General features: G+C 43.2%; 1 protein-coding gene across 2 annotated transcripts; it reads left to right on the forward strand.

The window, feature by feature from the left end:
* The first annotated feature begins 577 nt into the window (after positions 1-577).
* On the forward strand, positions 578-27,614 carry LOC118096233 (putative lysosomal acid lipase/cholesteryl ester hydrolase). 2 transcript variants are annotated; one of them, XM_035137770.2, is made up of 9 exons: positions 578-4,749; positions 5,517-5,634; positions 11,296-11,494; positions 14,031-14,140; positions 15,437-15,576; positions 17,770-17,916; positions 20,750-20,821; positions 24,465-24,536; positions 25,825-27,614. In XM_035137770.2, the coding sequence occupies exons 1-9, from the start codon at positions 4,621-4,623 to the stop codon at positions 26,056-26,058; spliced, it is 1,221 nt and encodes a 406-aa protein (XP_034993661.1). In that variant the 5' UTR covers positions 578-4,620; the 3' UTR covers positions 26,059-27,614. The 2 variants fall into 2 exon arrangements, with proteins under 2 accessions (XP_034993661.1, XP_060130856.1); XM_060274873.1 differs by having other exon boundaries at positions 5,537-5,634.
* Positions 27,615-27,710: the final 96 nt, after the last annotated feature.

The raw sequence follows: 27,710 nt of genomic DNA on the forward strand, positions 1-27,710 counted from the left end.
GTAAATCATTTAGGGCACACCTGATAGGTGAAAGCTGAGCATATGAAGCCTATGAAGAGTCATTTGAAAAACACTGAGGTGGCATGATTCCCTATCTCCCCAGGCAGATATTTCATGTGTGGCAGCTCATTCACAAGTTATGCTTGGCAAGACAGTCTCTTCACCCATCCCTCAACAGGACCACATTTGCACCGTTTGCTTCCAATTTGACACAGCTAGGCAGCAGGAATCTTGGCATCACGGCCAATCAATGCTTAGAACTTGGACAGGAGAATGAGCAGGCTACAGGGCATAGCTTCTTCACTATGGTGACATGTATTTCTAGTTAAAGTAAGAACATAAGAAAAGCCTGCTGGGTCAGGCCAGTAGCACATCTAATCAGGCATCATCTTTTCACAGTAGCCAACTAGATGTCCACTAGATGTCTTTCAAGTGATCTACTATGACCCCAAAATCACATTCTTGGTCAGTCACTTCCAGTACAGATCCCTTGAGCATATATATATATATATATATATATATATATATATATATATATATGATTTTATTTTGATTGCCCCAGTGTGTATCAGTTTACACTTGCTTGGATTGAATTGCCTTTACCATTTCACTGCCTCTTTGAAGAGATCATTTTGAACCCATTTATTCCTACTCTTTGCTTCCTGTTTCTTAACAGTTACTAATCCACAAGATGACCTCTCTTCCTATTCTACTAAGCTTACCGGGAAGCTTTTGGCGTGGTGTGATTTACTCACTAGGTCAGAAGATGAATTGCAATGGAGATTAAAAAGTGTGCATAGATTTAAGGTAAGTAATTAGAATGATTTAAAAATCAAACCACAGACCAAACCGGTTTTTAATGCTATTCTTTTCATGGATTATGAAGCATTCTCACTTGTATGGTCCCCATTTTCAGCTGTGAATTTCATCTCTGTGCAGCAGTTGGAAAAATGCACTTCAGTTCGTCAATGCAAGAAAAACCCGCTAGGTACAATCATTTGAACAGAGTACAAGATGCAAATATGTAGATTAGGGTGATGACTTTTTACAACCTCATTTCCCTGTATCATAATTTGATGAGCTTTCATTAAAGATTAGATAAAAGCTTACTTTCAAAGAGATTTGATAAAAAAACCTCACACACAAAATGATTTAAATTTTTTTATCAGTTTTTTGACCATTTTTGAAGTCACTGTAAGCAGATATAAAATTGAACCCAAGCTTTAGAGTAACATATATACAACATTATATAGGGTCATCAAACACACAAGGAAGCTTTGTTTTAGCTGCAGTAACAGTATAGATGCCGCTAGAGGACGATGTTTTGCTACCTCTCCTGTAGGTTCTTTTCCCAGCATGCCCGGCAGGGTCTGCTGGCTGAGTTTTGAGGTCCCTAAAAGGGGCTTTTACCTTGTGCAGGTGTGACATTTGTATACCCTATGTTGCTAAGAACACTCCCCAATGTGGAATGTGGTGTTGTGTCCAAATTTGATACGAAATATATATAGAATTGTTAATACAATTTTATGAAATGGTAAAACGGCATTAAAAAAAACGGTTTGTACGTAACCTTTTTTATTATTTCAATGGAATATACCTCATTTTAGTCATAAATAGGCAAAAGTTCATCCATTTGTGCTACAGGAAATAATTTTTGAGAAAAAAATATGAAAAAGTCATCACCCTATTGTAGATTTGTGAAGTTACAGAAAGTGGCTTCCCATAAGTTAATTCTGCGATATAGGTAAAAACAAAAACAAAAACACCCTATTCACACCATTTCAGTCTTGGGACCATTAATCTAATATAGTTAATGCCCTAAGATGTGCAGATATGCAGAAAAAGAAAAAAAGGATCACCTCAAATCATTGTGACATCAGGTGATTGAAAGATTCCAACCTGCTAATCAGATCCACTTCCTCCCACTGCTCTACACTGACTGGCAGAAGTTCTCCAGGGTTCCCAAAGTGTCTCTTTCCTAGGAGATACTACAGGCAGAACATGGAACCTCCTCGGGGTGAAGCAAGTGCTCTACTACTGAGCTAAGGTTCACTGAGGACAGTAGTTTAATACATGCTGAGAATTTGCATTCCAGCAACTAGGGGCATACATCAATGCCGGTATTGAAAGTCACTTCCAATTGTGCTTGGTCTCAAGGTGCCAGCCTTTCAGTAATTGTGACATACCAGGTTGCTTTCAGGATGCAGATTTACTGTTTTGTAACACTTGAATGAAGAGCTGGTCACCTTGTGTTATGGGCCGTGGGGGTGGCATTCAATACAAACGAGAACGCTTCACAATCTATGGATTAAAAAAGCCTTTAAAAACCATTGAATTCTGGTGTGATTTTTAAATCATTCTAACTGCTTACCTTATGAAACTTCTTTTGTGAATGTATGCACTCTTTTCAATCTCCATTGCAATTCATCTTCTGACCTAGTTAGGCTCTGAGATGGGCTGCAGGGAAGCCCCAAAATCTGCCTCATAAATTTATTTTGTAGGACGTCTATTTCAGATTTGACACCAATTCTCAGCCCCAGAGCATTTGGGCGATGATTTTTGAGACAAAAATATTGAAAGCTAGGTTGATTAACTGTCCGCCCTTTGAATGGAATAACATACAGTATATAGCTGCCCAGTAGAACAGCCAGATATTAGCTTAATTGCTTCTGTGATGACTTCCCATCAATAAGTTATCCTAGATATTTAAATCTGGGTACTTGCTCAAGGGTGTCATCGTCTAGAGTCCACCTGTACTTGGTAGGCCTCTTGCCAAATACAGTCACCTTGGTTTTATCATAGTTAATTTTTAGATGCTTTTTTTTTACACGGCTGTCTAACTTTAACCAGCATCCTTCTAAATCCGATTTTATTCTGGGAAAGCAAAACCAAGTCATTGGCGAAGAGCAGAACTGGCACTTTACGATTCCTGAGGTCGGGGGCAAAGAAGGATGGGGATGCCATATCAGGAATGAGATTATTTATATAGTAATTAAATGGGAAGGGTGCCAGTATACAACCTTGCTTGAAACCTCTGTTAATTGCAATTGCCTGCGGGTCCCTCGATGTGGTTGTTTGATGATCCAGAGAAGTCTTTTATTGGTATTTAAATGGGCCAATTTGTTCCACAGCTGTTCCCTGCCTAATAAATCAAAGGCTGAGGAGAAGTCAACGAATGCAGCATAGACAGTCTTATGTGGGTTTTTGGTGAATTTACAGATTAGGTGGTACAAAACAAATACTTGGTCTGTGGTGCACCTGCCCTTCTTAAATCCTGCTTGTTCTTCATGGATGACGGCTTGTTTGCTGTCCCATTCCAAAATTTTATTTAGTAGATATCATAAGTATAATTTAGAAGTCACACCTAGGAGACTAATGCCCTACCCTTTTGGGGGGGGGGGGCTTAGCACGACTATGCTGGTGCGCCACCCCGCAGGGATATCTCCAGTCATGTTTATGTGAGTAAATAGTTGGGCCAAAATTGGGGCCCCCATTTTTTACCACCAGAGGAGAATATCTCAGGAGGGATCATATCTTCTCATGACATATCAGTTCTCCAATCTCCATAGTGTAAACAGGTGGCCAGTCAGGGAGGTTCAAAGAATTTTCTGGCCTGTAAGGGATTAAGTTCATTTCACTGCCATAGATATCACTAAAGTGGGTCACCCATATGAGGGGTACAAGCCCAAAGGGTTTGTCCGATAGGCCTCCTTAAACTAGGCTCCAAAACTCAGCTCCGTTCCCATCAATGAGAGCAAGGCTGGGAGATTTCCAGCTATTTTCACAATATGCCCCCCTTTTCTCCCTTTGATAAGGGAGACGCCAGAAGGTGATATCGCGGCCTGGGGTGCAAAATACCCTAGCACCAGCCCTGCTTGTAAGTATGCTTAAAGCTATTTACTCTCAGGTCCCAAGACTGCAGTATTTCGGCTGATGTTGGTTATGATGCTTGGCTAGGAGACAGCAGAGGTAACACCTGGTTCAGCAAACACATGAGATATACTGTGGAACAACAAGAATTCTGGCTATTCAAGGTAGAGTGAGCTTTCTAAACTCTATTACTTGGTTCTGGATCCTAGTTTTCCCTTTGGAGAGTTTAATCAGCCATGCTCTTCCTAATCCACTTGTGCTTAAGGAATGCAGAAAATCCATTGTGGATGTTAACCAAAATGATTCAGTTGTACTGGGTGCTGAGTTTCTGGGGTGCTACAATGACAACGTCCAACAGAAGGCAAGAGGTGGTAGGTGGGTGTGCTGGGTTTTGGTGAAATTTGAGGTGCCAAGGTCTGCCACTGCAGCTACCTGTTGGTTGGTGGTTTGTACTCTCAGCTGTTATGCTAAACTAGTTTTTGCATCTTGACCAACCTTTAAAAACACACAGTCTTATCTATGCTCACTTGCTTGGAAGAATTTCATATTAACACTCAATGGACTGACTTCTGAGTAGGTTGGAAGTTGAGCAAGGGACAATCCAACTACATCATTACTTGGCATTTCCCCCTCCTATCAGGTAGGTGTTGCTTGTAATTGAGAAACAATGGCAACCTATTTAAGCCATCTGTAATGACACTTGCTTTAATCTAGCTCTGTGGTGCAGGAGTCGTATATCTGTGCTGGAATATGGATTTGTTTCCATGCAGATCAAGGATGTGGCTCTTCATAATGGGGGCAGGCCTTGTCCTAGTCCTTCTTACTTCAGAAATATTTTTGAAAAGAAGAAAACTAAATCCAGAAGCTACTATGAATATTGTAAGCCATTAACCTTTTCTTTCCTGTCTTCTTACCTCAAGGAATCTTTGACAATAAGTGATGCTTACTGGTGCTATACTCCATATAACTGAAGTTCATTTTTTAATGGGCTGCTGGGATTTTAGGGGGCAAGGAAATATTTATTATTATTTTATTTTGAACACATACTTTGCCTGCCAACGCATCATTGCTCAGTGTATCCTACAAATTTTTGTTTAAAAGAATAAGCAGCCTAAAGTAGTTCCCAGCATGTGCTTCATGGAATGCCAATGCTCTGTCAGCTTCATTTAGTTGCTCCAACAGTGGCAACTTTAGCATCTTGCATTATAATTGCTCAACTGCAAGAAGAAAAATATTTAAGTGGTCCACCAAGACCCTCAGCTCTTTTCAAGTGGTCCAAAGGAGGGGGGCTGGGAGGCATTTGGGAACCACTATACAATGGCAGGAGCAGCAGCAGCAGCAGCAGCAGCAACAACAACAAAAACAGGTTTGACAGATAAAAACATCCTGAAATGAAGGTGTCATGCCAGCAACAGAACGCTCCCTTCATTTCTAATTGCAGCAGAAGGAGGCACGAAATCAATTATTAGATTTCTTTTGTACTGTCAACAACTGATTGTGTTTGGCACATTCACAATCTTACTACTTTCACTGGCTTTTCACCTATCTGCACACTCTAGTTATCAATTGTTTTCTGTGAAAATAAGTTTTTAGGCATTTTACAGTCACTTTATAACCTTCCCAACCAAACCCTCTTGGCCTTGCAGAGTGAAATTATTTCTTTCAGAGGATATCCCAGTGAGGAATATGAAGTGGTGACAGATGATGGTTATATTCTGAGTATTAACAGAATTCCTCATGGGAAAAGAAATCAGTCAAACAAGGGTGAGTATGTGCTTTGAGTTAATTTGTGTGTTCAACAGTGTGAGGATTTTTCATTATAATTATAATATGATCATTTCTTGCTTTGCAAAAGTTTGACTAATTGCAAGAACACATAGTGAGTTTGTTTGGTAATGTGACTATTATTATGATTTCTGAGTGTGTCCTTGTTCTATTTTTCCTATAAGTTTGAAAGAGATGTTGTTGTTGTTGTTTAGTCGTTTAGTCATGTCCGACTCTTCGTGACCCCATGGACCATAGCATGCCAGGCACTCCTGTCTTCCACTGCCTCCCGCAGTTTGGTCAAACTCATGTTCGTAGCTTCGAGAACACTGTCCAACCATCGCATCCTCTGTCGTCTCCTTCTCCTAGTGCCCTCCATCTTTCCCAGCATCAGGGTCTTTTCCAGGGAGTCTTCTCTTCTCATGAGGTGGCCAAAGTATTGGAGCCTCAGCTTCACGATCTGTCCTTCCAGTGAGCACTCAGGGCTGATTTCCTTCAGAATGGATAGGTTTGATCTTCTTGCAGTCCATAGGACTCTCAAGAGTCTCCTCCAGCACCATAATTCAAAAGCATCAATTCTTTGGCAATCAGCCTTCTTTATGGTCCAGCTCTCACTTCCATAAATCACTACTGGGAAAACCATAGCTTTAACTATACGGACCTTTGTTGGCAAGGTGATGTCTCTGCTTTTTAAGATGTTGTCTAGTTTTGTCATTGCTTTTCTCCCAAGAAGCAGGCATCTTTTAATTTCGTGACTGCTTCCATGATCTGCAGTGATCATGGAACTCAAGAAAGTAAAATCTCTCACTGCCCCCATTTCTTCCCCTTCTATTTGCCAGGAGATGATGGGACCAGTGGCCATGATCTTGGGTTTTTTTGATGTTGAGCTTCAGACCATATTATGCGCTCTCCTCTTTCACCCTCATTAAAAGGTTCTTTAATTCCTCCTCACTTTCTGCCATCAAGGTTGTGTCATCTGCATATCTGAGGTTGTTGATATTTCTTCCGGCAATCTTAATTCCGGCTTGGGATTCATCTAGTCCAGCCTTTCGCATGATGAATTCTGCATATAAGTTAAATAAGCAGGGAGACAATATACAACCTTGTCGTACTCCTTTCCTAATTTTGAACCAATCAGTTGTTCCATATCCAGTTCTAACTGTAGCTTCTTGTCCCACATAGAGATTTCTCAGGAGACAGATGAGGTGATCAGGCACTCCCATTTCTTTAAGAACTTGCCATAGTTTGCTGCGGTCGACACAGTCAAAGGCTTTTGCATAGTCAATGAAGCAGAAGTAGACGTTTTTCTGGAACTCTCTAGCTTTCTCCATAATCCAGCGCATGTTTGCTATTCGGTCTCTGGTTCCTCTGTCCCTTTGAAATCCAGCTTGCACTTCTGGGAGTTCTTGGTCCACATACTGCTGAAGCCTGCCTTGTAGAATTTTGAGCATAACCTTGCTAGCGTGTGAAATGAGCACAATTGTGCGGTAGTTGGAGCATTCTTTGGCACTGCCCTTCTTTGGGATTGGGATGTAGACTTCTTTGGGATTGGGATGTTGAAAGAGATAGGCCATATAAATTGATGAGGTCAAGCATATTTTACTCTTTTCCTGGGCTACTAGCGTAATGGAAAAGTATGGTGGAAAGGGAAAGGGGAAGCTAGAGTAAGTGGTTCACAGCCCATGTTGACTGCAAGTCATATGAATTGTTTGTGATATTTTTTATTTACTGTATTTCAGTTTTTTGTGGGAGGGAGTTGATTTAGTTTCAAAATAGTGTTTTTGTATTCATCACGGATATATCTGCTTCAGCCATTCATAGAGAGCCACTGTTTTATTTTTTAAAAAAGGAGAGAGAACCTAGTTCACTGTGGAGGCACCGCCAGTTTGGTTGCCCAACGCCTTTGTGTGTGTTGTATTCAGCTTTTCTTGAGGAGTAAGGAGTGAAATGTGATAGACAACCTGAGGTGAACTGATATCTGAGGGAGTAAAGGTGGTGCAATGAAGGACGGGCAGGTGGACTCCTTCATCCAGTGCCAAGTTTCAATTATAAGATTAAAGAGGGAGTGAAGCTGAACAAATAGTAATCAATTATCTCATGAACCTTAACAACACTGCAATGTAAAATGGGCCTACATATTTGGTCTGCTCTAATTGAGACGCAGTAAATGGCACCAAAGGGAGGAAAGAAAAAGTGAATGATTTCAAGGCTGGTGTTCTGGTTCCTCACACTAACATCCATGGACAAACTGACAATACATGTCTGAGGGAGTAAAACAGACAAGAAAATAACTAGGTTTCAATCAACCTGGCATAGTTTTTTAAATATGCAACATAGATAGAACAGGAGCACAGTCTGAGAACACATGACTGTTTGTGGAATGATACTTTTGTTTAAAAATTGAAATGACTTAAAAGTTAAATGCAATTAAATAGACATTTGGTGCTTCTGTGGTAGGTTGCTGGAATGGTTCAATATTGACTGTTACATCTTGTACATCTTGTACATCTTGTACAAATAAGGGAAAACAATAAAACCTTTCTTTGGAGGGAGGGACCTCTAATTTTTAATATTGCATCCAGGAGTGATTTATTCCAAGCATGTGAAATTGCTGGCCATGCATGCTCTGTGCCCCAGGTTTATAGTAGGTGATATCAGTAGCTTCCAGTGAAGTGGCATTTGTGGGGTACCATTGCTCTCCTGATTTCTCAACACTTTGGTTCACTGGAGCCAGGGCCGTCTTTTTTTTTTTAATAATAATTTTTATTGGTTTTTATATAGACAAGACAAACAAAAAATACAATATAAATTCTGTCCCTTCATCCCCCTCCCCCCCACAGGCCCACTTCTGCCACCAGCAACACCCGCGGAGGTGGAGAGTCAAAGGGGTCCATTTTAAGGCTAGGTTCGACCTCCCCCCCTCTCCTCCCCCCCCAGTCCCTCCCCTGCCACTGAAGGGACGGGGACGGAGGAGCACTGAGGTTTGGTTTACTCCCTGCTTCTCCTTCAACACAACCAACAAACAAACAATAAAACAATAACATAATCTAAATCCTACTTCCTTAACATTGTATTTGTGACTTCCTCGATTCTCTTCTTCCTGGTTTTCTTAATTTCTATATCAAATTGTGGCGATTTTCGTATTCTAATTCAAAATCTTACCCTTATAATATTCACTCAATCCTCCTCCTTCTTCATGCTGCACCTCCGCCAGTCCTCTCCTGCCACCAGAAGAACCCGCAAGGCGCAGCACTTCAAAGGATATCCATTTTTACATCTGGGTTTCCTTCCATCCCCCTCCCCTCCCCTCAGGACACCCCCTGCCACCAGGTGTTCCCAAGTGCAGAGAGGAGGAAAATGGCTCTCTGCCCAGATGCCTATCTAAACAGAAAATATTTAATACAAATCTTAAATTTTTTCCTAGATCATTCTTCTTTCTCCCTCCAGAAAAACTCAATTTTCATATATATTCATTTCCCTAATCAAAATCTTAACTTTATACTTAAAAACACTCTCCTTCCCCTCCCCTGATGCCCTTCCCCCAATTGGATCAACATTTCCTTTTACAGGCCAAGATTTCCGAAACCGTTGTTCAGCTACCAAAAGTCTCTAACTAAAAAGTTTTTACCCCACACCACATCTTTCCCTTTTCCAAATCCAGGCCTCTAACCCCCCTCCTTCTGCATTTCCCTTTCCACCAACACACATCTCCAAATTTCAGTCCCTCCAGGTTCCTCCATTTCTTGAGTCTTCTTTTCACATTGTTGCTCCTTGCTTTCATCTTCTTTTTTTCCAATTCCTTGTTGTGCAACATCCAGAACTTGTTTTTTACAGTCCCAGTCAGTTTTAGTAAAGTCAGTTTTGATAAAGTCTTCTACTTCTTGTTCCTTAGTCTCACTTTCAAAGTCATTCTCAAAATCCTGTTCTTGAGCCACAGTCTCTGCCCATGACGAGCTGGAATGTTGCAGTGTCTTATTCATGTCCTTCAATATTTCCAAGTAACCCAACACAGCTTCCTGGAAGGCCGGAGTATACATTGTTTTCATTCCTCTCTTAACCACAAGCAGTCAGGAGGTTTGCAGACAAAGCAGACAAAGGGCACTGGAAATTTCCTTTCAGCTACACGGTGTCTCCATCTTGGCAGATCCTTCCCATTGTTTTAACTAGTCCACAAGTCAAATCAAAGTTCAGTCTGTCACAGCTTCAAACATCAGAAATATCTTATACCGCAACGATTTAGTAGATTTTCCAAATCATTTTGCAGCTTTGACAGCTTTTGACAGCTGTCAACGCACCTTCCCCTTAGAACCTTGCTGATCCTCAAGGGGTGCCGGCTCCAGGGTCTAGGAAAGGTTTGCAAAGTCTTTCATTCTTTTGGGATCCACAGTCAAATAGTTTCCCTTCGATTTAGGATTGCATATTTAATGCGCCTCCTAATTGTCCATTAGGAAGAGATCGACTTCCGTTTTTTAAATCTCTTCCTTTTTCCCAATCTTTGCCGAGATTAACAGAAAGTCCAATTAGAGATTCCACTTACTTTCCTTCCTTTTGATTCCTTTGGAAGAATCCACAGCTAACTGGTAGAAGACTTGAGGCTTCGCTTCTCGGAGGCAAGATATCGTCCGAAAATGGCTCCCGCGACTCCACTCCGCCAGCTCACAGGGTCTCTATTGATTCCCTGGGCAGCGGAGGAATCGCGGACCGGAGCCTGCCGGACCTGCGCCCCAGGGACGCTCTTCCCTGGGTTCTTGTGGGGAATCCGCTCGCCCCGCGGCGTTCCCCCCCCCTCTGCGATGCCAGGGACCTCGGAGCTCGAGGTCCCTGCGTCCTCTCCCCAGCGCTGTAGACCGGAAGTCCTCTGGAGCCAGGGCCGTCTTAAGCGCCCCTGGCGCCGTGGTGCGCCGGATCCCTCCGGCACCCCCCGGCCCCGTTTCCCAGCGCGGTGGACAGGTGGGCGCAGCACGCAGCACGGCTGCCACAGGCACTGCTGTGCCACGGGCGGGCGGGCAGGCACAGCATGGTTGCCATGGGCGCAGCTGCACAGTGGACCGGCGGGCCGGCGGGCCAGCGGGCGGGCGCAGCTCGCGGGGCCCTCCTGGCGGGTCGGTGCGTGGTGCCCTGCACAACCCAGCCTGGCCGTAGGGCTGGCCCTGACTGGAGCTCATTGAGAGGAAGAGGGGAGGTGCAAGGTGGGGGGAGCTTGTTCTGGTGTGGCAAGGAGGCAGACTCTAATTTTAGGCATGTGAAATTGCTCACCATGCATGCTCTGTGTCCATGTGCCCCAAGTTTATAGTAGGTGATATGCAGTAGCTTCCCGTGAAGTGGCATGTGTTGCATCCTGATTTCCCAACACTTCACTTCACTGGAGCTTATTGAGAGGAAGAGGGGAGGTGCAAAATCGGGGGAACTTGTCCTGGTATGGCATGCAGAGATGGGATAATTGGATTGGCTGTGCCGATATGCACTGCTTCCTTCCCTCTCCCTCTCAATAAGCACCAGCAACCCAGTTTGTTGGGAAACCACCTGCCCCACCTCACTGGCTGCTACTTGAAATATTGAATGACAACAATGCCATTCAAGATTCCGATGGATCACTGTCTTGTTTGGAAAAAGACACTGAAGTTACTTCTTATAACTATATTTAAAATACTTCTGTTTCAGATCCGAAGCCCGTAGTGTTTCTGCAACATGGCATGTTTTGCACTGGCAGTAAGTGGGTGGCAAATCTGGACAACAACAGCCTGGGCTTCATACTGGCTGATGCTGGCTATGATGTTTGGCTAGGAAACAGTAGAGGGAACACCTGGTCCATCAAGCACATCAACTATACTGTGGAGCAAGAAGAATTCTGGCTATTCAGGTAGAGTGAGCTTTCTAAACTTAATTATGTGTTTCTGGTTCCTAATCTTCCTTCCTTTTGGGATGATTAATCTGCCATCCTCTTTCTCTTCTGTTTCAACATTGAACAGTGCCCTGATAATGCAAGATATGGAGGAGTAGAAATGTGTGTGTGTGTGTGTGTGTGTGTGTGTGTGTGTTTGTGTACACATTTCCAAATATATATAATTGGTAGTTGTTTCTTTAAACAAAACAAATACAGTGGTATCTCAGTTTAAGTACACAATTGGTTCCGGAAGTCTGTACTTAACCTCAAGCGATCTTTCCCATTGAAAGTAATGGAAAGTGGATTAATCCCTTCCAGACGGGTCCGGGGAGTACTTAACCTGAAGCGTACTTAACCTGAAGCGAACTTTCCCATTGAAAGTAATGGAAAGTGGATTAATCCGTTCCAGACGGGTCCGCGGAGTACTTAAACTGAAAGTACTCAAACCGAAGCATACTTAAACCAAGGTATGACTGTATATTATTCATTTGGGGAATTATATGCTTTTATCAAGAATGGAAGTTGGAAGATGTGCTGCATGACGAGCTGGCTTCAGGCGCCAGGTCCATTGGAAGACCAAATCTGTGTTACAAAGTTGTCTGCAAATCTGGCATGAAGGCTGGCAACGCTAACGCTGCTGGGGGGAAATCCCTTGCAGATGGCTGTAGTGCCTGGAGACAGTCATTCAGGTCATGCATCCACAGCAGAGGAGGAGCTGCTGGGGGGAAATCCCTTGCAGATGGCTGTAGTGCCTGGAGACAGTCATTCAGGTCATGCATCCACAGCAGAGGAGGAGCTGCTGGGGGGAAATCCCTTGCAGATGGCTGTAGTGCCTGGAGACAGTCATTCAGGTCATGCATCCACAGCAGAGGAGGAGCTGCTGGGGGGAAATCCCTTGCAGATGGCTGTAGTGCCTGGAGACAGTCATTCAGGTCATGCATCCACAGCAGAGGAGGAGCTGCTGGGGGGAAATCCCTTGCAGATGGCTGTAGTGCCTGGAGACAGTCATTCAGGTCATGCATCCACAGCAGAGGAGGAGCTGCTGGGGGGAAATCCCTTGCAGATGGCTGTAGTGCCTGGAGACAGTCATTCAGGTCATGCATCCACAGCAGAGGAGGAGCGCAGAAAGAAGGAGCAGCATGGTGCACTTGCATCAACCCATCCAGGCGCCTTCCATTTTCCCCAGCTGCCACAACATATCTGTATCAGATTCTACAGCCACAGCAGACTCTTAATGGTTTGACTTCACCCCACAACACACACACCCTTCCATCTCCTGACATAGGCGGTTGCCAACAACAATATGACACACACAATTGGGATATCTCAAGCACCAAAAGATGAAATATGGCCTTGGGTGAACTCCACAGATGTTAGCAAATGAGCTGCACTTTGGGCAGAGGCGTAGCAAGCCCAGGTGGTAGCCGGTGCGGATTTTTTTGTCACCCCCCCCCACACGGCTCTGGCGAAAAGTGAAAAACATGAATTGCAAAAAACCTAAAGCTTACAGAACAAAACCGACTTCAGATATGAAATCAGCATTGAAAGAACATATAAGAACAGTTGAAAAATCTCATGCAACAGAAAAAAAATGTTCCCCAGTGGGGGGTGCGCCGCCGAGTGTCACCCCCTTCCAGGGTGGCACCCAGGGTGACCGACCCCCATCACCCACACTTGCTATGCCACTGACTTTGGGTGTAATTAGATTGGGTGTGGACAGACCCACTGTGGGTCCTGCGAATTCACAGTACAGTTACTGGGCCAGAATTTGAAGCTCCTCGGACCTGGGGGAGGGGAAGCAGAGCCATTGGCTGCCCACAGGAAAACATTTTTTCCTCCTGAAACTCCCATTTCAGATGGTTTTTTACTCTTTTTTTCTTCCAGTATTAAAGTCATGCTACATGTTTTTTCATGAAGAAAACTGTCAGCAACAGATGGACTCATTTCCCTCTTCTAATCTGTTTGTGTTGCATTTTTATACCGCCCAGCTGATTTATAGGCACTCTGATGGCAGCCCCTATTCTGTGCAGGGGTGTTCTGCAGGCTTGCCTTATTTGGCTCTCTTGGTGCTGATATTTGCTCTTAACTGTATGTAGTGAGCTTTTTTTAGTTTGCAGCGAACAGCTAGCTCATAGTGCGGCACAGTCTAATAGTGAGCAGCCCCAGTGGAAATTTCTAAGGAGGATGAGTAACTGCTTAATCATAATTACTATGTTTCACAATGTTTATACAGTAGAAACAAAATAAAAAAGTTTGTCATTGGTATGAGCTTTCGTGTGCATGCACACTTCTTTCACACCAAAGCTCATACCAATGACAAACTTAGTTGGTCTCTAAGGTGCTACTGGAAGGAATTTTTTTTATTTTGTTTCGACTATGGCAGACCAACACGGCTACCTACCAGTAACTAATGTTTATAGAATTAGTCTGGAGAACATCAGCTTCCACAATGTAGATCTCACTTCATATTCAAGTCTGTAAAACATAGTCTGTTATTCCTTTTCCTTTGCAGTCATGATGAAATGGCTAAATATGACCTTCCAGCTTCCATAAATTTTATCCTGAACAAAACCGGACAGGAGAAATTATTTTATATTGGTCATTCCCAGGGCACCACAATGGGTAGGTTAGAAGGATTCTTAAACACACGTTGGCCATTCTAATAACTACACATTTATTTGTATGGGTGGTGTTGTACATTAATTTCAATACAGATCTTGTTTATGGTAGAGATTTCACTTGGAGACCATGGACACCTATGGAGAAGCATTGTGAATAACAATCTCTGTGTAGGTTTCCTACATTTTCCTAATTAGTAATATTTCCCATAAAAGTAATGTTTCATAGCTGCTATGGATTGACAAATAGTGGTGTGTGGAGTATAATAATCCTCACACACCTTGTTAACTGTGTATTTGTTTGCTTTGGTTTACTTGAGCTGACAAACTGTTGTTCAATGTAAAATCCTGGATTTCAAGCCAGGATCAAACAGGTTTGTAGTTGCAATTTCAATAAAAGTTTCCCGGTCTGGATATAACAAGAAGCTGTAGTCTAACAACCTCTGGAAGTATTGCATTAAGGCCCACAAGAGAAGGGGATATGAGTGTGGGCTGAATACTATTTCCATAGTTTATTTTGGCCTGAAGAGTGTGACCATAACATCTGCTCACCTGGGGCTCTAGGTGTGTAGCTTTTGCCACATGGCACAGCTGTGGTGGGTCCAGGGAGGCTGCCATCTTTGGCAAAGCTGGGGGAAAGGACAGTCACCTGGTGCCATTCCCCTGTGGCATTATCAGACGACCAGGTATGGGTGGGCAACACCCCAAGGCCAATCAGGGGCAGGAGCTTGGAGGCTGTGCTCAACCCACCCCTGGCCTATTTAAGTGGGCAGCCAGGTTCAGGCTGCCTGCTTGACTGACTGTTGTAATTTCCCACCCACCCATTGGGCTAGATTCTTATTTTCAGGGGCACCTTGTTAGTGAGGTGTCTCTGTCCAGGACTTCACAGGGGGACTGGTGGGCCAATACACTTCTCCCAAACCTTGTGTTGCGCTGTGGAACCCAATCCATGTCAGGGGTGGCTGCCCAGGCCAAAATATACCCGACCAGGTTCCTATCAGATAGCAGGTGGGCTGCCTTTATGCTGGATACGTGCCCAGTGCCTTGGTCATACCTACTCTTTCCTGTAATCAATAATGTTGTGGCTTAATTCAACCCAGTACCAGTCTCAGTGTCCATTCTTTAGACTCTCCCTGCCTGCGATGGCAAACACTTCTTCACAAGCCTTACAATACACAATATAAAAGCAATAATGTTGTGAGGAAAGTGGGCTAATCATTTGTTCTTGGATTTTGATCAAGACTGCATTGGTTGCCATATTCATTTCTCTTCTGTTTCTATTTCCCATTCTGTTTCTTAGCATTCATTGCATTTTCAATCATGCCGCAGCTCGCCCAGAAGATAAAAATATTCTTTGGATTGGCACCACAAGTCACCGTGAGCTATTTTTCCAACCCAGCATTGGTGTTGGTCCTTGGGTTATCTGAACACAGGCTCAAAGTATGCATTTTGGTCAAAATACTCGTTTAAACTACAAATCTTTGGCTTTAGCTAAGAACTTGGGAATGTACCCATCATTTGACCCGAGGCCATCAGACATCTAAGCTGTTCAATCTGGCCAATGCTGCAGACTGTTGCTTTAGCTACTCTATACCTAGGACTATTTTTGAGTAAAAAAAATGGGGTGCCTGTCTTTTTATCTTGCTGTGTCATGGGTGCCAGCACAAAATGTCTGACGTGGGCAGTAAAAAGAGGTGCCAGTGTGAGGACGATCCTCATACCTTTGTTTGTATCAAGTGCCCATATTAAAAGGATTGGTACAGGTAACTCTCCATTATGCGTGCTCTATTTGAGCCCAATCGTGCGTACAAGCTGGGCCAGTAAATGAATCCTGGAAATGGGGAACACCCTGGAGAGTTCTCCTGGATCATGAGGAGACACTCCCCAGGCTTTGGGGAGAGTCTCCTCGTGAGCAGGAGGCCTCCCCACTTAACAGCTGAAACATGGGGTGGCTCAGCAGCAGCTGCTTCCCCACCCATCAGCTGTGAGCTGGAGGAACAGCAGAGCTTCATAGCTGACAGGCCAAGGAGGTTCTTCCCTGCACTCAGCTGAGCTGAGACAGGTGACTCCCCATTTTATGTGATTTCACTAATGCGCACAGGGCTTCAGAACGCACCTATTTCTAGCCTTGGTAAAAGCAGACTGAATGCCCTTTCCGATTGGAGGAAGTGCCACTCCTCGGATTCTCAAACTGGGAATGAAGACGAGAGGCATGGCACTAAATTCATTCTCCCTAACGTCACCATGCCGACTATAGAGAAGGAAAGCACCTTTGTTGAAATTAGTGAGGAATTAAGCAATTTATAGCACAACTATTTGGCAAAATGGCAAGCAGTTTGGAAAACAGTGCCCTTTCAGACTATGTTTGCATAACTACAAGTCATTTGCATATTCAAGCTCCTACTGAAATGATGTTAATGTTATGGGAACCACTTTGGAAGGGTGCCAGTTGCTCATTACATACATGTCAAAGTATACTTGACCTCTGTCATCTTGTCTCTTAGCTACAATTACAATGCCTGTGTCTTGAATATAGCTGGGTTTTTTCCTCCCTGCCTGACTGGGCATGCATGTGGGATTTGAATTATTATCAATTAATGAATTAATTAGATTTCTATACTACCATTCACACCAACATCACTTCTGTTTCTAGTGTATCTGAAGAAGTGTGCATGCACACGAAAGCTCATACCTAAACAAAAACTTAGTTGGTCTTTAAGGTGCTACTGAAGGAATTTTTTTTCTATTTTGCTTCGACTCAGACCAACACGGCTACCTACCTGTAACTACAACATCACAGGGTCGTTTACAATATTAAAAACACAAAAAGACATACCACAATAACAAAAAAAGACATACCACAATAACAAACAGAAACAACACACAGTTTAAAAGGCCATAGATTGCTTAATGGGTATTCTGGTGCCAACAAGCCAGCCCAATGATTGGTCTTGGGGGCTGTGTTATCCAACACCTGGACATCAAACCTGACAGAATGGACTTATTCAGACCTGATGACACACACCTTCCCCCTGCAGGAAAATAAATGTTGGTTGAAGGATCTTTGATTGGTTGCAGTTGTAGGTTGGTTTGGTGGTGAGTTGGCAATTGCACTGTCTGGGGTAATGGATAAGGCCTGGGGGTGATGTGATGTATCCCCCCCCTAACCCAGAATTGTGCAACAATAGGGTACTAGATGGGTCTAGTAGGATGTCTCTGTCCAGAAGCTAAGGAGTGCAGCAGATGGGCCATAGAGCTTCCTCCAGCGCCTTGGGAGGTTTATACATGTAGACCCGCAGTTTGTGGATGACCCTTTAAACCTGGGCTCGACCCTGTCGTAGCACAGCTCTCTACCAGGGGGCTCTGAGGGATACACACACAACGCCTAAGCTAAATCCAAGCTACATCTGGAACCAACAAAGTTGTGGCCAATTTCTAAAATTCCAGAACATTGTCTTGTCCAGTTTGTTCCCTTTTGGGGCTGAGGCCTTGCTTGGGGAGGGGGCAGTCACCGTGAGTGGGTAATTTTTTTTTAATGGTATTTTGTTGCTACTTGATATTATTAGACATATCTCTAGGAAAACAGACTTGAAAAACAAAATGACCTATGTACTCATGTTTTTCTTTTGGCAGGGAATATTTGGAGCTAAACAGCTGTTTCCTCAAAGCAAATTTGTTAAATGGATGGCTACTCGTGTGTGTAACCGTTTCTTAATTGATTATCTCTGTAGCTCTATTATCCACCTAGCAACTGGCTTTAATATGAAAAATCAAAATATGGTAAGATTTCTGACTCCTTACAGGAGTGTGTGGAGGCATCTCTGAAATGGTAGCCACTTACGACACCTGTAACTTAATTACCCCTGGACAAAATGAGCTTGGGGCAGCTCCCAAATAAGCTTTATTGAGCACTAGTGCTGTACTGCTCATGAATTTGAAGGAACTAATTCAAAAATGTGATTTTCAAATGGATAGGGTAATTTGTGATATTTGGGGCAATGTGCACACACAGACATGAACCCAGGGCTACCACTTAAGTCAGACAGTGTCTCACCTGGCCCCAAATCATTTTCTTGGGTGGGGGAGGAATGTTTAATTTGGGTAAAATTGGCCTGCCATCCTGATTGAAAATGGAGTCATTGCCACCATGATGCAATAGAACCATAGCTAAGAGCATTTATGAGGTCCAGTTCATAGTTCCTGATGAGAGTCCAAGAGTGCCCCTTAACCATGGTTGGTCACACAAATGGACATGGCACCAAAGCAGGGTGGGGTGAATTCATGTCACACAGGAGGAATGTACACAAATGTCATGGCCCACTGCATCAGTGGTGGTTATTTGTCATGTCTGAATTGGCCTTAGTTGTACTGTATAATGAAAAAAATTATAGTTAGGGCTGTTATCCTGTGCATAGTTACCTGGGAGTAAGCCTTGCTGAACACAATGTCAGTTTCTTCTTATTAAATACTAGCTGTTCCCAGCCACGCATTGCTGTGGCTCAGAAAGAGAAACCCCCAAGGATCAGAAACACACATGTTCTGTTAAATAACCCCACCCCACCCTGCCCCATTCATCCTCCCCAAAGGCACAGCCCTCCTCCACTCAGCGCCTCCACCCCAGCCTTGTTCCTCACCCTAAACGTCACAACACCTCTCTCTCTGGTCCCCCCGTTGCGTGATGTCCTATTCCTCCCACGTGATGGCACCCGTCACCCCGACCCCTCTCTCTCTTCCACCCGCACATCCCATGTATATCTTGGGATGGGCCTGGCCTGTTCCCCTGGCTGGGCAATGCTGGGCAATGCCATGTTAATGTGATGTCACAGATAGTCTTCAGCCAATGGCAGCAGCTGAGGTATGAGATTATGATGCAGCATCCTCAGCTGTGCTGCTTTGACATCCAGCAGATGGCGATGTTTTTCTTAAAAAGCATGTTCTCTCTTACCTGTCACAGGTGAGAAATCTATATGATCCAGGTATATAAAAACACTCAAATTTTCAAAGCAATCGGTCAAGAACTTTTGGAGATTATCGATTTCGAACAAGGTCATCTTTTCATTTTTATTTATATAGATGCACAGGTCTCCAGTATAATTAGAAATGCATTTACATTGTGGGACAGCTAAAAGTGAAATGCCCTGTTCTATCTATGCTCATTTCCCTTTTGTTTGGTAACATAATATTGGGAATGGAAGCTAGTTTAGAGTGTTAAGCTGCTCTCCATAAAGAGGTGCATGTAATTGCAGGCCCAGGCATTGGGCACTTCAGTCCCCACCCCCCTGGAGAATTAATGGACAACCAAGACTGCTCTGGATTGAAACCGACCAGAATTTTATTGAATACAGATGAAGGGTTGGGCTTGGGCATGGGGCAATCAAAATACTTCCGTCCCACCTGTTGGAAGTGACGCTATAGGGCAATCCGTGCTGGGGTTCCTAATACTTACATCAAATAGGGTGATGCCCACAGGGACCACCATCTGGGAGAGAGCCCTGGCCCTGACTGGGCAGAAGGACATGGCAACTCCCACGGGATCCCTTTAACTGAATACCCCAGGGTTGGAGGAGCAGGCAGAGACTATAACCTCCCCTCCATCCAAGACTAAGATTACCCCAGTGACATGCTAATAATAATAATAATAATAATAATAATAATAATAATAATAATAATAATTTATTACTTATACCCTGCCCATCTGGCTGCGCCTCCCCAACTGGATATTAAAAACACAATAAAACATCAATCATTAAAAACTTCCCTAAACAGGGCTGCCTTCAGATGTCTTCTAAAAGTCAGATAGTTGTTTATTTCCTTGACATCTGATGGGAGGGTGTTCCACAGGGCGGGTGCCACTGCCAAGAAGGCCTGGTTGTGATGATTACCATGAGGTAGGTGGGCAAATTCCTACCTGGCCCAGAAAATGGTGATCACTGTAACCACAGCAAGGTCATTGAGCAGCAACCTGAACAAAGGGTGGGTGGGGAACCCCAGGGGTGTAGGAAGGGGGGGCGATAGGGGTGCTCTGCGCCAGGCAGCGCGATCCTGAGGGTGCCATCGCAGCTGACCCTGCCTGTGCTGGGCACCCCGTCCCCGCAGGTGGCGGTCCCTGCCCCTACGGGCAGCGGCCCCTGCCTCCAGAACGCACGCCACGCCCCCCAGAATGCACGTCAGCCCCGCCCCCGCCTGCTCTCCGCCCCCGGTGCCGGAGCATGAAGCTCCGCCACTGGAGAACCCAATGAAAAACTCAGGTAATGGCTCCAGGTGCAAGCTGTTTAAATGTCCTGGACATGGACCTGAGGGAAGCTTTCTTCTTCCGTCAGCTCTGCCACCTGGCTCAGCCCACATCCAAGCCTGCACCCCCATTTGTCAATCCCGGGTGCAGGCTTGATTACGGTCCCATCAGGACAGGATGCCAATGCTGCGCTCCCTCATCAGGGCCTTTGGAAGAGCCTTAGGTAGTGAGTGGACTTACTAACTAAACACTGATTCCTTCGTAACATCCAGATGTTGAGCTCTGGTGTACTTGTTTTGTTTAAATAAACCAAATGGAAGTGAAGTGGTTGTTGTACTTTGTGATAGATTCAGCTAATCACTTTGCTCTTCTTTCTTACAGAGTCGTAGTGATGTGTATCTATCACACTGGCCAGCTGGGATATCGGTTCAGAACATGCTTCACTGGGCTCAGGTAGAACCTAAATCCTAAATTATGCTAAAAGAAGCATAATGTATTGATTGAAGCTTTGAATGGATGATTGTCAGGTCTTTTTTTTAGCGGGAACTCACCAGAACTCAGTTCGGGCACCTCTCAGGTGGGCTCCATTACCATTATAAGAGAACAAGGGAGGTGTTCGTGATGAGTTCTGGCACCTCTTTTTCTATAAAAATAGCACTGCTGATTGTATTAAAAAGAAAAGACTATTAAAAATATAACAGAAGGAAGCATTCAACTATGCAATTCAGCCTCTCTGTTTACATATTTAACAAATATATTTTGCTTTCATGCTAAAGGATTTAAAGGGTGCTTTGTGTTTTTAACTTCCTTGTTTAGGGAAGTTTTTAATGTTTGAAGTTTTATTCTGTTTAATATTCTGTTGGAAGCCACCCAGAGTGGCTGGGGAAACCAAGCCAGATGGACGGGCTAATAATAATAATAATAATAATAGTAGGTGGGAGTAGGTGGGAGTCTTTGGAGAAAGTGTGTGGGCCAAACTGGGTCACCTGGCAGAAAAAGATTTTCTTGTGGAGTGAAAGTTCCTGATCCCTGCAATTTATTTCACTTCTGCACAAGGGGTTACCCAAGCTACTTATCCACGTAATCTAGCTGCTGGGAGCAGAAAGGAAAATTCAGATTATATGACACAAGAAATTTGCAGCCCATAAGTTAAATGGGAATTATTTCCAAGTAAGTGTAAATTAGACAACTCCTAAGTGTTAGTACATCTCTCCATCATTCTCATGATAGCAAGTCAGTTACTAATGAATAGTCTAGAAAAACTGCAAAAGCTGAAATGATACCAGTGGCTTTTTGATGGCTTTGCATATCTTTCTTTGGATGTTTATGACATTGTTCTGCTCCCTAAAAGGAGGAGGTTAGACATTATTGCATAGCCTGATTACAGCATGACTATTGATTGATTGATTCATTCATTAATCCCTGTTTAATCCCAGGATTTATTTACATGGCTACTACAGTATTATAAGGGCTTACACACCAACACTGGATGCTGATGAAGACATTAAAGAAATTTGTTACTCTCAGCTGGATACCGTCCTAGCAGAGACGCCTAAGGAAGATAAAATTATCCTCCTGGGTGATTTTAATGCAAGTGTTGGGTGAGATTTTGATCTGTGGCCCGAGACTATTGAGAAAAACGGAATTGGCAACAACAACCAGAATGGAATCTTGCTTTTGACAATGTGTGCAGTGCACAACCTTGTCATTTATCTTTCAACAGAAAAATAAATTAAAAACTTCATGGAGGCATCCTCGGTCAAACCACTGGCACCTCTTAGTCTATGTTATAATCTAAGGATCGCTGTGATGAGCTCTTTACCAGAGCTATGATGAGTGCCGATGACTACTGGACAGATCACCGACTAATACGCTTCATGATGGCTTTCAAGAGTATACGCAGGCTTCAATCAAGGAAACCAAGGCACAAAATAAACACTCAAGCCCTTCAAGATCCCATTAAGTGGGATTGCATCCTAACAACTCTTAAGGACTACCTGCTTTCAGAATTCCCTGATAACATCGAGGAACACTGGACCAAGCTAAAAACATCCATTATTGCAGCCTGTGAACAAACTATTGGATACCAAATCAAGAAACACCAGGACTGGTTTGATGAGAATCACAGTGAGATTGAACGCATGATTGACAAGACAAGGAAGACCTATCAGATCTGGCAAAGAGATAGAAACTGTGCCACTAAGAAAAAAACCTATGTCATCACTAAGAAAAACCAGAGAACTAAAAAAACACCTGGTGGGTTAAAAAAAAAAGCTCAAGAGATCCAGCACTTAGCCAACACTCAAGATGCACAGTTTCTTTAAAGCCACAAAAACCATCTATGGTTCAATAAATCATGGCATATGCCCCCTACACTCCTAAAAGATAAATAAGCTATTGCACTGCACTGGAAAGAACATTACCAACATCTCCTTAACTGCAACTCCCCCGTAGCTTCTGAGGTCCTCTCACAAATTCCACAAAACCAAGGTAGAGATGAGCTTGCAGTATCTCCAAATCTGAGAGAGTTGTGTATAGCTATTAACCAAATGAAAAACAACAAAGCCAGCGGGCCTGGTGGGATACCTGCCGAAATCTTCAAAGTGCGTGGAATTTAACTTACACAACAACTTCACAAGCTCATCGAAAAAATCTGGGAGAGAGAAGAAATCCCAGCCGACATTAGGGATGCCAAAATTATCAATCTCTTTTTAAAAGGTGACAGAACTGATTGTAGAAACTATCGAGGCATCTCTCTATTAGCTGCAGCCAGCAAAATTCTTGCAAGGATCTTAGCAAACCTTCTCTTAACAATATCTGAGGTGGCCCTTCCTGAATCCCGAGATGGTTTTCGACCATCTAGGGGGACAGTGGGCATGATTTTCACCGCTTGACAGCTTCAAGAAAAACGCAGAGAGCAAAACCAAGCATTCGGCTCCTCCATGATAATATGACAGCAACAATCGCAGATAACAATGGCTCTCAAATGAACCATTCACAGTGGGATCAGGTGTTAAACAGCATTGTGTTATTGCCCCAACTCTATTCATTATTTTGATTGCCATGATCCTACACTTTGTCGAAGGGAAACTCCCCACCGGAGTAGAAATCATATATCGAACAGATGGAAAGCTCTTCAATCTGAGCAGGCAAAGAGTAAGGCAAGCTTGGCAAATCCATACCATGATCAACTCCCGCCTAGAAACCAATGTCCCCACTGTGGAAGGATGTGTGGATCCAGAATTGGCCGCCACAGTCACTTACGGGCTCTTTGTTAAAACTGTGATTATGTAAGACCGCCTTACTCGGCTACAAGTGATTGCCAAAGAAGAAGAATACCACACCCAGATTCAGGGTGCCCATGCTCAACCAGTTGAGGTTTAGCTCCAGTTTTGGCACCTGAGCTAGACAGGGGAAATGTGTCCCTATTAATTCTCCTAGACATCTCAGTGAAAAACTGCAAAAGCTGAAATGATACCAGTGGCTTTTTAATGGCTTTGCATACCTTTCTTTCGGTGGTTCAGAAAGTTCAGTGGATACAGAATTCAGCAGCCAGTTTGCACAGAGAGGCAAGTTTGAGCCGATAACACCAATCCTGGCCCAACTGCACTGGCTGCCAGTTTCTGGGCCTAATTTAAAGTACTGGTTTTGACCTCTAAGGCCTTAAGTGGCCCAGAACTCCCATACCCAAGGATTGCTTCTCTCCATATGAACTGACCCAGACGGCGCAGTCATCATCTGGGGCCCTTCTACTTGTGCCCTCTTCCACAAGAGGTCTGGAAGATGGAAACATGAGAATGAGCCTTTTCTGTGGCAAATCTGCAATTGTGGAATGATCTCCCCAGGGTGGCTCATCTGATGGCTTTATTACGTATCTTTAGGCACCAGACAAAAACTTTCCTATTCTTCCAGGCTATTGGCTAACCACACCTCTTTTAAACTGGGTGGGGAATTGTTGCTTTATTTTTATGGTATGTATTTTGTAAACTGAACTGTGATCCTTGGATGTAGGTAAGTATAGAAATATAATTAATTAATTAATATAACGATAATTTGCCCATTTTATTTTTCAAAATACGGTACACCTCTTTTTCAGGGTTTTAAGAGTGGGAGGTTCAAAGGCTTTGACTGGGGTAGCAAGGAAGAAAACATGGCTCGCCACAATCAGGTAAGAATTTCCCACTAATTGCATTTCTCTCTCTCTCTCTCTCTCTCTCTCTGTGTGTGTGTGTGTGTGTGTGTGTATGAGGGTAGATACTGGTACAGGGGGAGCAGTCTGAGTAGGAGTTCAACACCAGCTCTGGTTGGCTGAACTGCTTCAAAGGTTGCTTCAATTTGAAGAACATTCCCAGCACTGGTGAACTGAATTTGCAGACATGGAGGTTGCTGAAGAGGCTGTTGCAGGAGAAGGAGTATCTTCCAGAGCAGGTTTTCAGCACAGATGAGATGGGCCTGTTCTGGAAGAAGATGCCTGAGTGGACCTACATTGTCAAAGCAGAGCAGTTAGCCCCTGGATTTAAAGCTGTGAAGGATCAACACGATGGATGCTGATCTGCATCGCAATCTCATGGCATCATGGGAGTCCTTCAGCAATTGGTAACTGCATCATTTCACATTGAGCAAGCAGTGGATGCCATCAAGCCTGAAACTGTAAATGGATGCTGGTGCAACCTGTGGAAGGAATGTGTTCACAATTTCAAGGAATTTCAAGGGATTGTCCAAAGCCGGTTGGAGACCATGTATATTAACCAGGAAAAGTGCACAATTTCCTCTTCATGGATGATGTGCACATTCTCTATGATGCCTCGTAAATCTGCACAACGTCCAGTTGTAATGCACATTAACTGCTCACCTTATATTCCCCATAACATGTGTATTTGTGTTTTGTGTGTGTGTGTGTGTGTTTTGATAATAATAATATAACAATACCTTTATTGTCAATGTACAACCTATGTACAATGAAATTAACCAAGCCTCCCTCCCCCTTGCCACAAACACTCAATCTCATTGCACTCTGTGTGCTTGTCGCACCAACCCTGAAAGTCAGTTGCACTATATTATTATCCGTTCAGCAGCCTAACAGCCTACGGATAGAAACTGGTTTATAGCCAGTTGGTACGACTGATTATACTTCTATAGCTCCTGCCCAAGGGTAGAAGATTAAAGAGGTCCTGGCCGGGGTATGAATCGCCCCTGAGAATTTTTCTCGCTCTCCTAAGGCATCAATCCATTGCGATGTCATCTAGCGGGCTCAGGGGTCAGGCCATGATATCATGTTCTGTGTTCACCACCCTCCGTAAAGACTTTCTGTCTGTGGCTGTCAAGTCAACGTCTCACACTGTGATAAAATATGAGAGGACACTTTCTTTTGTGGACTGGTAGAACTTTCTGCAAAGTCCTAACTTACAAACTATTTTTTAACCTGTTTCCCCTCTCTTTCCCCCTCTCTCTTTTAGGAAACAGCACCTTCCTATGAAATTAAACAAATGACTGTTCCAACAGCTCTCTGGAATGGTGGAAATGACTGGCTTTCAACCCCAAAGAATATTGCCCGGTGGCTGCCTCAGGTGTCAAACTTAGTTTACCACAAGTTTATTCCTGACTGGCAACACACGGATTTCTTCTTGGGCCTTGATGCACCACAGCACTTGTATGAAGAGATAATTGAGCTTATGCAGAATTATGAGTGAGTTTGTGATCCTGAAATAGTCCTCCAAGAAACCATCCCCATCAGTCTATGATGATGATGACATCAACAACTACTACATTTTTTTTAAAAAAAATCACCTTGGAAAGAAATCCCTATGTTTGTTCACACAAAACAATCCCTTTGGAAATAACATTTTTGAACTGCTTATCATTATTTAAATCCGCGCATTTTGAATGGAGGTGTTGAGGCATAACTCAAGTGACTTCTCATCACAGTAGTCATGAAGAAAGGAACTCTGATCTTCCCAAATTTTGTTATGCAGTGTGGGGTGGAGACAAGTTCTTTGCTAACATCTGTGGAATTGACAATATGAAAACATGCTTAGGATGGCAAATGAAGGTGTAAGAGCAAAACTGTCTAGGGAGATAGTGAAGTGGTTATATTTGAAACAGGAAGATGTTAGATATACTGTAGAATTGTGAATGCTTTTTGGATAAATGTGTTTATCATTGCTTATCATTCCTAGTCTCCAAGTATTCTATTCTATCAACTATATTTCTCACATTATCTTTCATTTGTCAACCAGGAAGAAAGCCTCCTTGATCTTTATGAAGCATTTCATTCGAAACATATTTCATTCTATTTGCTAGAATGTCTGCAAATAATTTGTAATCATTATTTAGTAATGAAATCGGTCAGTAATTCTTGACATTCAATCGGTTTGTATCTTGCTTAGGAATCAAAGTAATATACGCTTCTTTCCAGGTATTTGGGATTTGTCCCTTAATCAATATATTATTCATAACCTCCAGCAACAGTGGTGTCAGTTGTTCACCAGGTGTTTTGTAATATTTTGCAGTAAAACCATCAGGTCCTGTCACTTTCTCTAATTTCATAGATTTTATTGCCATTTGGATTCCCAACGCCGTTATTTATGAATTTAAATGTTCTTTTTTCTCTAATGAAATTTGTTTTAATTTATATTTTTCTAAATATCTCTCAATTTCCCTTTTATTTCCCTTCTCCCTCCTATACAAATCTTTATAAAATTTCTGAAAAGTCTTTCTGATTTCTTTAGGATCTTCTGTCAATATATCTCCTATATTTATTTTATTTATTGTATTTTGACTCTGACGCTTTCTTAGCTGCCACGCTAGTAATTTGCCAGTTTTATTAGCAGATTCAAAATTCTTTTGTCTCATTAATTTTATATTCCACTCCTGATTCACAATCATGGAAAACTGAGTTTGCAATATCTTAATATTTTGTCCCCGCATGTCCAATAAGGTGGAATCTGTTATTCATATTCTTTTATTTTGTGAACTCTATAGTGAAGAACGAACGTGACTTATTTTACCCCTATTATCAAAATTCACACCCTTGCAATATTATCTGGAATTTTCCTCCGAAACATTACGTAAATTCATTTTGGAAGATTCTCTGAGCCCAGTATCCTACGCTGTGGCCAAATTTTGCACCTTAGCTATTAAAAAATTGTAAGGGTGACTCCCTACAGGGAGCCAGCCCCCATCATCCCAATGTCCACCTCGCTAAGCACAGGGAGTAGCAGTGGGTCTGAAGCAGCCGGGGGGGGGGGGAGGGAAAGACTTGGAGAGAGAGAGAAGCCAACGTGCAGAACCATGGGAGAGCTCACTGGAGGAGAGATGTAGGCAAGGGCTCAAGGATGCTTGA

The sequence above is a fragment of the Zootoca vivipara genome, chromosome 5, assembly GCF_963506605.1.
Source record: "Zootoca vivipara chromosome 5, rZooViv1.1, whole genome shotgun sequence".
In the NCBI taxonomy this organism is placed as follows: domain Eukaryota; kingdom Metazoa; phylum Chordata; class Lepidosauria; order Squamata; family Lacertidae; genus Zootoca; species Zootoca vivipara.